Consider the following 16,380-nt stretch of genomic DNA (forward strand, 5'->3'; position numbering starts at 1 on the left):
TGTATGTTCACACATGACTAATACAGGTAGAAAACCAGCGGATAGATTTGTATAATACACTAAACTGGGTTTGCTGTTTTTTGTAGCTTGATGTATCATGCAAATCCATCTCATGTATTTATGGCTCAGTGAAGTTTACAACCTTCCAAACCTTCGTTGTCAAGTTTACTGAAGTGAATGAACGCCATTTACTTGTGTCATGATATAATCTTGGGTTAGCTTATCCTAAAACAGGTTTTGTAAATGAAAAATACACAAGAAAGAATAAAGCTAATTTTATTGCCCAAGTGGCTGAAAAAAAGAAAGGTTAATTTACAAGTACTACAGTAAAACAGGATTAACCAGAGCTATGTGAGATATTTACACTTCTGGTATCATGAGAACTGTGACCAAACACATCTAGAAATACCAAGTTTAAAATAATTTTCTTCACTCTCTTGGTATTTATATCAGATTACACACAATACTTCTATGAAGCAAACTGAGCAATAAACCATCCTGAGTCCTTCTCAATCAAAACTCCAGCATAATCTAGTATAATCTGAATCTATCATTTATGATTTCTGTAATCAAAATGAAAGTGTAAACCATGTAGAGCGCCTCCTAAAAGTGACATAGTAAAAACCCAAATTGTATTTGATGGAAAGACTAGACTGATTGGAAAATGGACGTGATAAATACATATTAAAAAAAAATATTTTCCCCCTCTTAGTTATTTACGACATCATCTAATTTTGAAAAAAGCAGCTTTGTATTAAAAAGAAAGAACTTACCACCTGAAATTTATCTATAATACAATAATAGGATAGGTAAATGAAAAATAAATATTAATATGCAAATGATTTGGCCAATTTTTAAAATAGCATTTATTCTGAAATTTAGTGTAGATTAGACTATGTTTGCCTTAAATTGGGGCATGGTTCTTGCCATAATGTGTGTGTGGGTATATACTTAGAAATTAGCTCTTCATTGCCTTACACTCCAAGAGCTTCTCCACTGAACAGGATGACATTAATAAGATAATGAACTTAGTACTGCCAGCATTTCATTTCTTTTTCTTTGTTAGCAATTTCTACCCCAAGATACATACCTGAAAAGGTTGTGAAGAAAGAGATCGGGGCAGAACACCCTCCTAAGAGCCACCTGGAAAGCACATGACTTGCTCAAAAGGAAGACAGATAAAACAAGGCTGCAAAACTGCTAGAGAGTTTAACACAACAAGGCCACTGGCTTTCTGGAAGTGCCCAATAAACTCTGGGTTAAGCTAGTGCTCAAATGCTAAGTTGTCTTTAAGTAGGAAAGAGAGACTTTAAAGGTTGTAAGAATGATCAACGGTATTCTTATCCCAATCATAGCATTATTAGTAATGACTAAGCCTCCCAGTTGCTTCAGTAGTGAGATGAGTAGCATATAAATTTAATAAAACAAATAAGCAAGCACAAGCACAAGCACACACCTTTGGAAAGTTCATATGAAGAAGATATTGGGGAGAATTCATCGGACAAACTGATATAGGCAGTTTATTGTGTTGAACAGTAATGCAAGTTATTTTGTTACATAGGCATACCAACTCTTTAAGGCGCCTTATAGTCTGAAAAGAAATGAGCAAGCTAAATCTTCACATAGTAGGGAATGTTTGAAAAATTTAACAGCATCCTGCACCCCAGAGAAAACATTACAAGATAACAGGCCCTATGCTTGCTCTAGGCTATTTTATAACATTTTCATTCCTGTGAAGTAACAGCAGAAAGCAGCCTGTCCTGAGAGGACATTCTAAAAAGAAGGGTAGCTTGTTAGAAACAGCTTAGACAGAATATTGTCAAAGTTAAGACACATTTTTTTTCTTTCAATTCACGGTAACTCGCGTTGCATTTTTATATTTTTGAAAGGATAAGAAAAACTAGGAGTGAATGAAATAAAACTGATGGAATGGGAAGAACTCTAGTGCAGCCTAAAGTTCCACCACAAGATAAAATCAACGAAAACAATTATTACTGGGCTAAGTTAAACAGTAGCATTTGGTGTTTCCTTCTTCGATATTGTTCGAAACATGTCACAGTATTCATTTTTGCAGTGAAATAAGCCTAACTTTGTTCAATATCCAAGACTCAAGAACAACGTGGGGAAAAAATCATTTGGAGAACACTCTTGTCTACTTTTTCTATAAGGAAAAATTCTTGCATTCTGTATGTACAAAAAGAAGCAAAATATGATGAGTATATTTCACAGCTGTAACGTATGGTACAACTGGAAAATTATAGTAATATTAAAAAAAACAGAGTCATGTTCAGTCCACAAATGTTCCTTCTGGTAGTTCAACAACTATGGGGGCACAGTCCTCCGGCTCAGCCTCAAAGTCCCACTTGAATTTCTTGGTTAAGTGGGCTTTAAATCTTTCTGCCTTCTTCCTCAGAGTCCTGTCAACAGCTGGATTACAAGTGTAAGAGAAGAACACCTAAAAGTACATTACACACCAATTAATACAACACTTTAGAATAGAATAGACAATCCTATAAGCCCCCACCCACCTCAAATCGGGTTATCCTTTAAGAGAAAGATAATTCAGTCTAATGTGACCAGAATAAACATTAAATTTTAGGCTGACCATATTTTTTTAGTCCAATGTTGAATGGTCCCACGACCATCTAAGAAGAGTATATATCATAAATAGAAAAATAACTCCCCCAAAAATAAGCCCCCCCTGAAAATATTCAAACGCATGTGAAGCTGGTCCACACTATTTCCTCTGGATGCTTGTTGTGCAAACAACATGAGGTAAGGAGACAAGCCCAGATGGGGGGGGGAGGGAACATGCCCCATGCCCCACAGGCCCTTGCCTAATGGCCACTCCAACAACCCTAGCCATCACGCCCCTTCTGTCATGCTAATGGCTGCCGCAAAAATCGGGAGGCCCAGCGAAGCACAACACAGCATCAGCCATGAGGTGACCACGCTCGCCACCTCCTGCACCTCAAAAATAATAAGACCTCCCCAAAAATAAGGCCAAGCGCTACAACAGAGAATGCTGTAAAAGTGAGAATGACAGAAAGATGCAATATAAGGTGGATATGAGAAAAAGACAATGGCAAACAAAACAGGCAAAGAGACAAAGGAAAAGGTATGATTAAGAGGCTATTCAGAGCAGATCTGATGTAAAGAACAATACAGGGAATGCATGCAACACATGGCTCTTGGAATTATTTCCAACTCTTTAACAGGAGCCCTCCTCTGGGTCATGGGTTCAGAATGAAGCAGTTCTGTAGCATGCTATACCGCTGCTCAATTGCTTCTCCCAGAGCACTACACTGGGTGGGGGGAGGGGGGGTCTGAATATATAGTTTTTTGTTTTTCAGCTCCCAGCTAGATCTGACCCATTTTCTGTTTTTCTTTCATTAAAGAACATGAGAGGGAAACTTTATTCATATTATTCAAATTATATTAAGACTATGTGTCTAGGAGCTATTGGAACTTAGATATTTTTTTACACAAATCCCTTAACTTTTTATTTATATTGACCCAACCCTTAAAGTTTAAGAAATTCAATCTCCCAATTTCTTTTTGACTGTTCTAAATTTGTTAAATATAATGATTTCCAAGGCAACAGATTGATAGCTCTGGTATAATCAAACATAGTTCTATTGTAGGCTCAAGTAAGGAGGAAAGAATCTAAACAAGGATTCCCAAATTTTTGGCATTGTTTCGTGTTTTATGTTTGAAACATTCACGTCTCCTCTTCTGAATGTCTATTAAAACCATCTGCCATTTGCACATTCATAAAAGTACACATTAGGCCTTGCCCCTGTACCTTAAAGATCTGCCATCTGCCCACCTGCCAATCTTCAGAACATCTTCCTTGGTATCAGCCCATCCACACAAAATTTCCCATTGCCAATCAGCAAATACAGGTAGTCCTCGCCTTACGACCAAAACTGAGCCCAAAATTTATATTGCTAAGCAAGACATTTGTTAAGTTAGTTTGGCCCCATTTTATGACCTTCTTTGCCAGTTGTTAAGCGAATGATGGCAGTTCATTTAGTTACACGGTTGTTAAGCGAATTTTAAGTGAATACTTAAGAGGTCCATAGAGAAGGCATGCATAAGCGCATTCATGCACCTATCGTCCCTGTCATTGTATTTCTATATGATTCCTGTTTTTGTTTCTGTTTGATAAATTATAATAAATAAAAATAAATAAAAAATAAAATAAAACAAATAAATCTGGCTTCCCCACTGACTTTGCTTGCCAGAAGGTCGCAAAAGGTGGTCACATAACCCGAGGACACTGCAACCATCATTAACTATGAGTCAGTTGCCGAATGTCTGAATTCTGATCATGTGGCCATGGGGATGCTGGAACAGGTCTAAGTGTGAAAAATGGTCATAAGTCACTTTTTTCAATGATGTAACCTTGAACAGTCACTAAATGAACTCTTGCAAGTCAAGGACTACTTGCATATATATGCAGTGCTCCACTTCTTCCTTCCCATTAACCTGGAGTTTTCCAGTCCATTAGATCTTATCTGACATGTTTTACTCTTATATTTTTTCTATAGGATTCAGATCCTTGAGCTCTCTCTGGGATTTTTTTTCATGCCTCTCTAGTGGGGAACAAAGAACCTGTATTGAAACAGAAGATGGGGAAAACGTATCTAAAAGGATTAGCCAACAGCTGAAAAACAAGAAAACAAATTTCCCTTTCTTTCCTAAACAAATAAGTTTATTCAAGTCAATAAGCAGTTGCAGGACATCCAGTTTCCAAAGGTTCTTCATTAGTCATGATACATAAGGAAGGAAATAGGTGAATGAAACAGATATAATAATAATAATAATAAATAATAAATATTTATTTCTTAGCCGCACCCTCTCCCGAAGGACTCGGGGCGGCGTACAATGAAACATATGAAATAAATATGTGGACAAAACAAACATATAACAGAGACATATACCGAGACATACACAAGGAGGAGGTCGGCTGATAAATAAACAATTAAAATACAGTATTTAAAAACCCCTAGATAATTAAATATAATTAAAATACCCAGTAAAAACCCGTCAGGAGCGATATGGTTAGATCAAAGTTGAGCCAGGCCAGCTGCTTGGAAAAGGTGGGTCTTAAGCTTAATACGAAAGGAGCGGAGGTCAGAGGAATTCCTAATATCCGGAGGGAGGTCATTCCACAGGGCTGGGCCCGCCACAGAGAAGGCTCTACTCCTAGGCGCCGCCCCCCGACACTGTCTAGTGGACGGCACCTGGAGGAGGCCCTCTCTGTGCGAGCGGATTGGTCGCAGGGATGTATGGGGCAGAATACGATCCCGCAAGTAACTAGGTCCATATGCACTTAATGGCTTTCTTGAAATCTGTTAATGGCCATCTCTTTCTTATAAAAGCCATAAAATAGCTAAGACCTTTTTCATCTAGCTAGTTAAAAAAAATGTTTGGCTTCAATGTTGTAATGAAACAATCTGCATTTATGCAGCTTCATTGAATTTCAATTTCTTAAGAAGACTGTTGTAGGAGTGTGCAGAAAATACAAAAAACTATCCATGGTTAGGATTCAAAATACTGTTGGGTTCTCTGCATACGCGGGGACTTTCTGTTCCTTTTCTGTCTACTGCCTACTGTTCTGACTTAGGCTTCCCCAAAAAGCACGAAGCAGATTCCTGGTCCCGACAAAACTCCTTTTATTAAACGAATGTTAATTCTTCTCATTCACATTCAGCAAAGGCCTGGTAAACAGTCTTTCAAAGGTGAAGTTATGACCACAGACCTTATCTAGCTTGGAGAGTTGCCATGTAAATATTTTTTCAAATGCAGTGCTGTGCAAGGAAAGACTTTGGCACAGAGTCTCTGAGATTCACCAACAGATCTTCACACTCCTGAAATGAACTAACAAACAAACTAATGAATTGTTTCCTGCAAAAGCCCACTCCGGTCTTTTATTTCCTATGGGAGGGGCCATTCACCGTCCACCTGTGGCTTTACTCCCAAGTTGACCCTGATTTCTTAACTGTTCTTTTCTTCTGGCAGCACTGCACATGCGCACACTGGGAACAGGCTCCAGCTGTTCCTCTGCCTCATTGCTGTCTAGCTCTGAAGGCATCTGAGAACTGCCAGACAGTCTTGGCCCCATCTCTGCCTCTGACGCAGAGACCTCATCCGAGATTTTCTCAGCCTACAGGACTGGCCCATGTTCTTCCCCAACCTCCTCACTGTCCAACTCTGCTACCAGCTCCGCTGGCCGTTGGAGGGCCACAACACCTGCCCTCAAAAAGGATTAGGCCTAAATGACTAGAAATTCTCTAATGAAGACGTTTTGGAAATTGAGAGTGAATTATGTTTATGCTTCAGGTTTACTGGAAAACTGTGTGTCATCAAACTTTATTCCAAGTTAATTTTTAAGATAAAGTCTCTCATATAGAAGCTTAGTACATCTTTCTTGTAACTTTTTAATGGCTCTGAGAAACTATTCTAAAATAGGAATAAACAAATACAAATAAAGAGAAAGTGACAGGACAACAGGCAGAAAAGCAAAGGAATAATTGATTTCCTTTATAAAAAAAACAGTTGAGCAAAAATAAGACAGATGTTAGAAAAAATGTCTCAGAAGAAATGTTAGCATGCTCGAAGCTGCTGGCAAACTCACAATTTCACAAGCAACTGTATCAACAGAAAATGTAGCAAATTTTAAAATAATCAAAAATGTCCATGTACAGAGTATTTCATATCATTCTGACAATATGGGACAGGAAAAAAGACTGGTTTTTTTCCTAATGCCTATAAATTCTTGTCTATTTCATGTCCACATACTGATATAAAGAGCAATGATATAGTTTCTAGAGAGTTTTATAACAGCCTTTCCCAATCTGAGTGCCCTCTGGATCTACAGAGCAAATTTCAGAATGTTTAACAAAGTAGTACGTTAGCTGATGAAGTTATGAACTGAAGTTCAGTCTCCAAATTGGGGAGGAATGTACAAAGTAATCATACATATGAAAGCATATCTAAACTTTTTAGCAAAAGATGGAAATGCTAAGTGAGACTCAGACTTAAAAAACTCCCACTGTGCTTCTGATTAAATTGCTGTTTTAACAGAGTCTATTATTAAGGTCAAAATTAAACACAACAGCAATCAGTCACTTATTGTCAGATGTAACAAACACATCAGTTATTTCAAATAGTAAGGCATGAATGATTCTATTAATAACAAAATAAGAAGTGGAGAATGAATTTGTTGCAGGATCATCTATATTGAAAATAACCCAAGAACAATGTTACATCTAATTCTCTTTCAAGATTAAATTTTTAATTGTATTTTGCTTGGGATACTTTTTATGTTACGTTTGATTTTGCTTTAAAGGAACACTTTAAAACATTTTCCTAAAAGCCAAGTATTCATATATCATCAGAGTTATCATGCAATCCAATAGTATATTTTAATGTATTTATTTAAAACAAAATATCTTTCTTCTAATAGATCTTTTTTAAAAGAGTAAGATTTCCTTACTATTTCCTCCTTACTTATACCATGTGAACAGGTAGTCCCTAACTTATGTTCATAATTGAATCCAAAATTTCTGTTCTTATGTCAGACATTTGTTAAGTGAGCTTTGCCCCATTCACAACTTCTCTTGGCAATGGCTAAGTGAATCACTGCAGCTGATTCGTTAGTAACCTGATTGTTAAGTGAATCTGGCTTCCCCATTGACTTTGTTGTCAAAAGGTCGCAAAAGGGATCACATCACCTTGGGACACAGCAAAGGTCATAAATATGAACCACTTGCCAAGCATCTGAATTTTGATCACATGAACACTGTCACTGCGTTTATTTGGTTTGCCAGCTGTGCCCACGTTCTGAGTTATACGGCAGAATGAACTGTCTCTTATCAGCAATGATTTACTGCGCATGTCATTACATTCCATACCTTCCTTTACCTTTCTTCCTTTGTCTGCATGCCAAGGCAGACAGGAACTCTCTGCCAAGATGTGATTATTAGCTTAGTAAGTTTGTATTTTTACTTTATTTACAATAAAATGTTTTTCTTAGATTATGCCTCGGGTTTATTTTACTTATTTCAAGAATATACTTCAAGGACATGCCAAGATCCATAACTCATTATTTCCAGGGCGGAATTCACACCCTGACAAACACGAGGATGCTGCAAAGGTTGTAACTATGAAAAATGGTCATAAGTCATATTTTTCAGTGCCGCTGTAACTTTGAACCATCACTAAACAGACTGTTGTAAGTTGAGGACTACCTGTACATGGTACATTATCCCATGATTACTGAGCATATTTCCCATTGCTGCTGCTGAAAACTATTCCAAGATGGAATTCTCTTACCTGCAAAGTGTTAGTTAAAAAGTTGTCTTGGGAGACTATGTCTACAAAGAAATCAGCTGGTATTTCATTGAGCTGATGGTACAGGATAGAAATGAGATGGCTGAACACAGCTTGATGTTTCACTATGGCCTCCTCTGATCTGCACAAGAGATTCAGGAGTGTTTTCCAGTGCTCAAATGCATCATATACGTTCCCAATCAGGAAGCAGATGAAGGCAAACTGTAGCTCCCCTAGAAAGATCCCAGCAAGAAAATGTAAGAAATACAGAACAACTGTAGCATTAATCCTGGTTGCATGGTTGCTTTATTTATTTAACATATTATTAAGTCTATGATAGTATCTCCTAACCATCATCACTTAGAATTAGTTGGTGTCATGGTTAAAACCCAGATTGGAAACAGATCATTTTAGGCACAAGACCAGCTGGATGATCCTGGGGGCAATCATTTTCTTTCAGCTCCAGGAAGAAAGCAAATCACTTGTTCAGGCAGCGGCCTGAAGGTACCAAAAGGAAACCAAAAGGAAACCCCATCCCTCTGGCCTGAGATCTAGAACTAGATTGGGAAGTAGCAAAATTGTATGGCCTAGGCCAGAGGTATCAAACTCACATGTGTGTTGACAGGGGGGCAGAGGTCGTCCCTGAGGCCACTCACTTGTGGGGTGCCGCAGGGGTCGGTCCTCTCGCCTCTCCTGTTCAACGCATATGTGAAGCCACTGGGTGAGATCATCCGTGGCTTTGGGGTTGAGTACCACCTGTACGCTGATGACACTCAGCTGCACATTTCAACCCCAAACCACCCCAACGAGGCTGTCGAAGTGATGTCCCGGTGTTTGGAAGCCGTCGGGGTCTGGATGGGGGACAACAGACTCAAACTCAACCCCTCCAAGACCGAGTGGCTATGGGTACCGGCACCTCGGTTCAGCTAGCTGACACCATCGCTGGCCATAGGGGGCGAACAACTGTCCCCTGTGGAGCGGGCGCGCAATTTGGGCGTCCTCCTTGATGCCCAGCTGTCACTGGAGGACCATGTGGCAGCCGTGGCAAGGGGGGCGTTCCACCAGGTTCGCCTGGTGCGCCAATTGCGCCCCCTACTGGACCGGAGTGCCCTGCGCACGGTCACTCATGCGCTGGTGACGTCTCGCCTGGACTACTGCAATGCCCTCTACATGGGGCTTCCCTTGGGACGCATCCGGAGACTGCAGCTAGTTCAGAACGCAGCCGCGCGGGTTATCATGGGGAGTACACGTTACTCCCACGTAACACCGCTCCTGCGCAAGCTGCACTGGCTACCTGTGGCCTTTCGGGTGCGTTTCAAGGTATTGATCACTATCTTTAAAGCGCTCCATGGCATAGGACCTAGATATCTGCAGGATCGCATCCTACCACACACGTCCCTGCGACCTATTCGCTCACACAGGGAGGGACTCCTCCTGGTGCCGTCCGCTAGGCAGTGTCAGCGGGCGACACCTAGGAGTAGGTCCTTCTCTGTGATGGGCCCAACCCTCTGGAATGACCTCCCCCCCGACATTCGAACCACCACCGACCTCCGTTCCTTCCGTCAAAAGTTAAAGACTCACCTATTTCAATCAGCTGGCCTGGCACTTTCTTAGTTTTACCTCCCGGGGAGTTATTTTAATTGGGTTTGGGTTTTTAATTGGGGATGTTTTTAGGGTTTTAGAATATATTTATTTCTTGTACAGCCTATCTCCTCCATCCAAATGTATTTAATTGTTTTATGATTGTATTTTTATCTGCATTGACTGTACACCGCCCCGAGTCCCTTTTTGGGAGAGGGGGCGGTCTAGAAATCCAAGAAATAATAAAATAAACATCGTCACTGTGGCATCACGTATCAGGATCTTTTTCCTCTTCTCTAAACCGGGCGTGGTCATGGCCAGCACATGACCCATCCGGCCCGCGGGTCATGAGTTTTGACAGCCCGGGCCTAGGCATATACTAGTATAAAACAGAGCCCCACTTTAGTAATCAAGTGTTCTGCAGTAACAGTATCTTCCAAACAGCACACAGTATTTGTCTGACCTCAATTTATCACAAGCACATTATACTTGGACACAGGATAACATATACTTCCAGGGACAAACATGAATTACACTTCCAGGGACATGAGTGGTTATAAGTTGATGACTACCTCTAGTATAGATTCATTCATGTATTTGCAGTGACTTCCAGTTGACATTGCAGCGAGAATGGCTGGAAAATAGCAGAGGTCTGCTGGGCTCCGTGAAATACAGCCAGCAACTGCTTGCTGGGAGACCCTACAAAGTTAAGTCTCCCTGGAGGGGAGATGAAGAAAGGAGAGGCACTTCGTCGATCATGAGGAAAACACAATTTCCTCGCTGATCCGAAGAAAGCTCTCCTGAACAGCAGCAGGGCCAATGGCCATTTTTGGTCAGTCACAAGCTGGGACAACCGGGACACTTAAGATCTTGTGCTGGAGCAATGTGTCGACAGAGCAGTGAAACTGGGTGAGAAAATTTCCAACTGTTACCTTAGAGGCTTAATTTAAACTTAAAGTTCCAAACAATTATTTCCAAACAGTAAAAAAGTGGGGATTGGATTTATGAAGAAAAATTAAAGGCTAAAAACTAAAAGGAAGATTAAAGATTAATCCAAGGCTCTGTTTTAGGCCCAGTATTCTTCAACATCTTCATCAATGATTTGGATGAGGGAATAAATGGGGAACTCATCAAATTTGCAGATGACACCAAGCTGGCCGGAATAGCCAACACTCCAGAAGATAGGCTTCAGATACAGAAGGATCTTGACAAACTTGAACATTGGGCACTATCTAATAAAATGAAATTCAATGGTGAAAAGAGTAAGGTTCTATATTTAGGCAAGAAAAACGAAATGCACAGGTACAGTATAGGTGGTACCTTGCTCAACAGTAGTAACTGTGAAAGGGATCTTAGAGTCCTAGTGGACAACCATTTAAATATGATCCAACAGTGTGCAGCAGCTGCCAAAAAAGCCAACACAGTTCTAGCCTGCATAAACAAAGGGATAGAATCAAGATCACTTGAAGTGTTAATACCACTTTATAATGCCTTGGTAAGGCCACACTTGGAATACTGCATTCAGTTCTGGTCGCCACGATGTAAAAAAGATGTGGAGACTCTAGAAAGAGTGCAGAGAAGAGCAACAAAGATGATTAGGGGACTGGAGACTAAAACATATGAAGAACGGTTGCAGGAACTGGGTATGTCTAGTTTAATGAAAAGAAGGACTAGGGGAGACATGATAGCAGTGTTCCAATATCTCAGGGGTTGCCACAAAGAAGAGGGAGTCAAATTATTCTCCAAGGCACCTGAGGGTAGAACAAGAAGCAATAGGTGGAAACTAATCAAGGAGAGAAGCAACTTAGAACTGAGGCGAAATTTCCTGACAGTTAGAATAATTAATCAGGGGAACAGGTTGCCTCCAGAGGTTGTGAATGCCCCAACACTGGAAGTCTTTATGAAGATGTTGGATAGCCATTTGTCTGGAACAGTATAGGGTTTCCTGCCTAGGCAGGGGGTTGGACTAGAAGACCTCCAAGGTCCCTTCCAACTCTGCTATTGTATTGTATTGTATTAAGAAGTAAAATAAAAACCCAAAGGATGATTTAAAGCATAAAAAGCCTGGAAAAGTCAAACAACAGTGTGGAAAGTGACTATTGGGAGAAATTGCTTTTCTAAACTTTATTTCTAACTCCTCTGACTGGATGACAATCATCTGTTTCTGGTTTTTTATATTCTGTGGAACACTGGAATTGGGAGCAGGGTAGCCATCTACTGGAGAAAGAAGATTACTGCATTGTACAAAATCCAAAAGGAAATGAAGAAAAAGTAAATAAGTTTGGAAAACTATCTGACCTTGACTTTATCTTAGTAGGCAATTGGAATGCTGGGAAATATTTACTGAGCTTCCTGAAGATTCAGAAAGCAAATTAAATTAAACACTAAAGCTCTACTGGAACAATACACTGAAAAGAGGATTTGAAAGATTGGAAGAAACTTGGAGGGTTAAATTAGACTTGGGTTATTAACATTACATAATAGATCATTTTACGAAGCAAAAGAAGAAAAATGACAGAAGGGGGAAAGGGGAAAAAGAAAAAGAAGAAAAGATAAATAAGATTTTAAAATCTGGACAACTAGGAAAGTATAAATTGGAAATTACAAAGACTGAAAAGCACAAATTTATAGACACTTTGGGGATTTGAAGAAATATCTTTGGGATTGATCAAATCTTGCTAATAATTGGGGGTTGGGTTTTTTTTTTAGTTTTTAGATATTGGGATACTGGGATATTAGAGGGATATTAATTACAAAATGACTCAGCAGGAGGCAATAAAGTTTTATGAAGAAATGTTAGAAATAGCGACAAAGAACTATAAGACGCTGATGGGAATATTTAAAGATAAAGATGTAAAAGTGGAGGGCACTCAACAAATGGTGGGAGAAAATGTATCACCACAGCTATTTGATCTTATGGATTGACTTCATAATTCATATCCCAAAATACAAAAATGGCCAAGTTTCCATACCCACTATCAGGATTGTTTCACTTGCTTTTCAAAATTCGTTTGTAAAGGTTTGCTTATCAGTTACAAGGCAATACTGACTGTAAAGTATAATACATGTACTGATGTAAAAGAAAATGCAGAAAATGAAAGATAGATCTGAGAAGGCATATTCACTTACCAAGCACATCCTGGGAATTGCTGGCATAGTGTTGATTGATCACTGTTTCTAGAGCATAGCTGAGATCCATACTATGCTTGGTAACTTCCTCAGGTGTGGCACCTTCAGGATACATTTGTTTAGGTATTTTTGTGAATCTGATCTCTGTGCCAGGCTTCAGTTGCATTTTAGGAAGCCGGGCCAGTCCTTCCGCATAACTTTTGCATTCTGTGTCATACTGGGGTAGATTCTGTTCAATTCGATCTTGAGTATATTTTCCAGGCAGAACAGGCAGCACTTCAGAAAAGGCACATATCTGTCCATTTTCAGGCTGCAATTTTTGCATCACAAATTCATTAATAAAATTAGTGAGGGAGACCCATTTTTTAAGGGTATTATAAGGGTATGGACCTAGACATTTGTCCATCTCTTTGAGATTGACTCTCATGGCTTCAGACTCATTTTCAGAAGCTGGGGTGAGGTCTACTTCTTCTCTTTGTTCGTCCCAGTGTAATATCTTTAAATCACGTTGTTGCAAGTTTAAGAAGAAACCAGTACGAGGACCACTTTCTTTCCTATTGTTTTTGTCAACACTGCTGTAATGAAAAAAGTGAATGCCTGGTGGTATCATCTTGACTCCACAGAACTTGGGACCAATTTGCCAATTGTTGTAGTCAATGCCAAACTCAGTTCCTTCAGGCATTTTCAAAATTATAACCGTGGCACCTTCAAAAAAAAGTTGTTTGGCCAGAGCTTGGTCCATCTGCATTTCTGCCATATCAGCTGTTCCCTTGGTTATGCAACTTCTTACTCAGAAGCCTAATAGAGGCAAACAAATATTTGAATACATTTTGACACTACCAATATATGTGAGCCAGTGTTACTGTACCAAAACCATAAATTTTATACATCGGATTGCAACGCTTCCCTCACAATTTATCCAAGTAACTTCTACATTTTTGCTCACTATATTTGAAATAGCAAACAGGTCACTACTGCCACCTGGTGAATGTGATGAATCAAGTCTCAATCTTCTCATATTTGAAGCAAACATTTCCTATGACTATATGACAATGCTAGCTGCCCTCTTAAATCTCTCACTAGATGGAAAAGATTTGGTTAATATATTGCGAGGCAGTAAGAACAGTTTGGCACTACCTGGCCAAACTACTAAAACTCCATTCTAAGTTCTGAAATAAGACAAAGAAATACAAAGTTTTGCAGGCCTCCACTTTACCTGTCCCAAAAGTAATAGCCAAGCCACGGCCATGTTGGAAAAGGAAGATGTAGGGGAGGTGCTTCCTTCAATTTTGCTTCATTACACAAACAATAAATTTGATGGGAATCTCACTCAAAACCCAGGGCTTCCAAATCAAAGCCAGTCATAAATGGCAGACATAAGGTCCACAATTTTAGAAAACTTGCCATTATAAAACCCTGTATTATTGTGATGGTAGAAACGATAAGTGTCTGAAGACTTAAAATAAAGAATGTTCTTCCAGACAACATTGAGCAAATGATTAAAAGTTTCAAAGTTCTCATTCAATAATCGTTATTCTTTTTGTTTCTATTATTGATAAATAAAATGAAAACCTATGCCAGAGCACATAGTAATAAGGGACCAAAATGGAAATAACACATTCTAAAACAGAAAGGAAGAAAGGTACCTCATTGTAAAGTCTTAATTGAGTGTTCTAAAGGCTACCTATAGACTAAAATGGCTAATTAAATCTTCAGTATAGGCAACATTTTACCAAGTACCAACATTTTACCAATATTTTACCAAGGGTTCATCTGCCAGGAGGGTAGCAAGATTTTAAACAATGAAGTGCAGATCTAATAAATAATTTTAAAATCAAAACAATCAGGTTATGTTCAGGAATGTAAAAGTCATCTTCAGAATCATATTCTTCCTTCCATATTAACAAGATACACAAAAACTTTTAGGACTTACTTATCCACAGAAGCACCCCCACCCCCACCCCCCAAGTCACCTAACCAAAAATCAGCAGATGAAAGTCTGGGGAGAAATGTACATTTTACACAAAATAATCTCAGATATAAATAATAGAAATGGATCCTGAGTGACACTTTCATGTGAAGCAGCCTTATGATAGGTTTGCTCAGTCTGTCTATCTTGAGTGGGCAGACCACGATCTCGCTAACTCCCAAATACAATTTATATTGATTGTTTCCTAGTATGATTTGATTGCTTATTTGTACCCTATGACTATCATTAAGTGCTGTACTTCATAATTCTTGACTAATGCATCTTGTCTTTTTATGTACATTGAGAGCATATGCACCAAAGACAAATTCCTTGTGTGTCCAATCACACTTGGCCAATAAAGACTTCTATTCTATTCTATTCTATTCTATCTATTCTATTCAGGAGAAATTTATTTCTGTCTCACATTATTGCACGACTGAATGACTCCACCACCACTTTATTGCTTGAAACTCGAACCCTGGAGAAAAGTCAGCAGGCTGGCTGTGGAGAGTGTTAGGATAATCAGCATCATGCCTTCCGAAAACAGTTCTGTGACAATTAACAACGGCACCCTAATGCGGTTCTCAGTCATCCAGGTCATGGTGATCCCAAAGGTGCTTTTTCCCCCCAAGAAGCCACTGGACTTTCTGATAGTCCAGTTGCCATAAAGTCCAGTTGCCTCTTGAAAAAAAAGCACCTTTGGGACAACTGCACCCTAAGCGGATATTCGGTAGATGTCCGAGGAGAAAGCCATCTGCTGCTTTTTATGGTTTTCACTCAAGTATCAGCTGAGGAAGGTGAAGCCCCACCTGGGAAGGGCGATCCCGCGAAGACGAGACCGCAATAAAGAGCCCCCGCCGGCTGAACGCAAGAGGCGGGCGGGTTCAAAAACCGGAAGAAGGAGCTAAGTAGGAGCTATCAGGAAAGGTCCGGTTCCAACCTACAACAATGTTGGCACGGTGCCGGTTGATCTAACGCCATGCCCAACCGACAGGTCCCGGCAAAACGTTGCGGCGCCAGAATTTAGGATTTAGCGGCAACTTCCGTCGAGAAGCGGATGACGAGCCTGACAATTGGAGCACTTCCGGTCTGCTTAAAAAAGCTATCCGTGCCGTCCCTGTGGCTGCACGTTAAAGTGTTCCGCTCCTCGAGTTGATGATAATATTTGAGAAGGTGTGCCCCCCCCCCCCCCGTGTGTAGTACATTTTGATAAATGTAATAGTACGTCTAGTGACTACTCCTAGTGGAAGAAGTGGTAGGCGGAAGGGCTGTTTGAATGGGTGGGCTTTACATTTTTACCACCCTCTTGTTCACAGGGCCGATACACAATTCTTCAGAAAAGGTATTTGTATTTATTAGTT

At 39.8% G+C, this 16,380-nt stretch overlaps 1 protein-coding gene across 1 annotated transcript; it reads right to left on the bottom strand.

Annotated features, from left to right (window-relative positions):
- Positions 1-262: 262 nt before the first annotated feature.
- AAR2 (AAR2 splicing factor) lies at positions 263-16,050 on the bottom strand. Its single transcript, XM_081947863.1, has 4 exons — positions 15,829-16,050; positions 13,051-13,848; positions 8,344-8,573; positions 263-2,455 (listed from the first exon to the last, which is right to left on the bottom strand). The coding sequence occupies exons 2-4, from the start codon at positions 13,805-13,807 to the stop codon at positions 2,288-2,290; spliced, it is 1,155 nt and encodes a 384-aa protein (XP_081803989.1). The 5' UTR covers positions 13,808-13,848; positions 15,829-16,050; the 3' UTR covers positions 263-2,287.
- Positions 16,051-16,380: the final 330 nt, after the last annotated feature.

Source organism: Natrix helvetica (assembly GCF_964273705.1).
Source record: "Natrix helvetica genome assembly, chromosome: 3".
Taxonomy (NCBI): Eukaryota; Metazoa; Chordata; class Lepidosauria; order Squamata; family Natricidae; genus Natrix; species Natrix helvetica.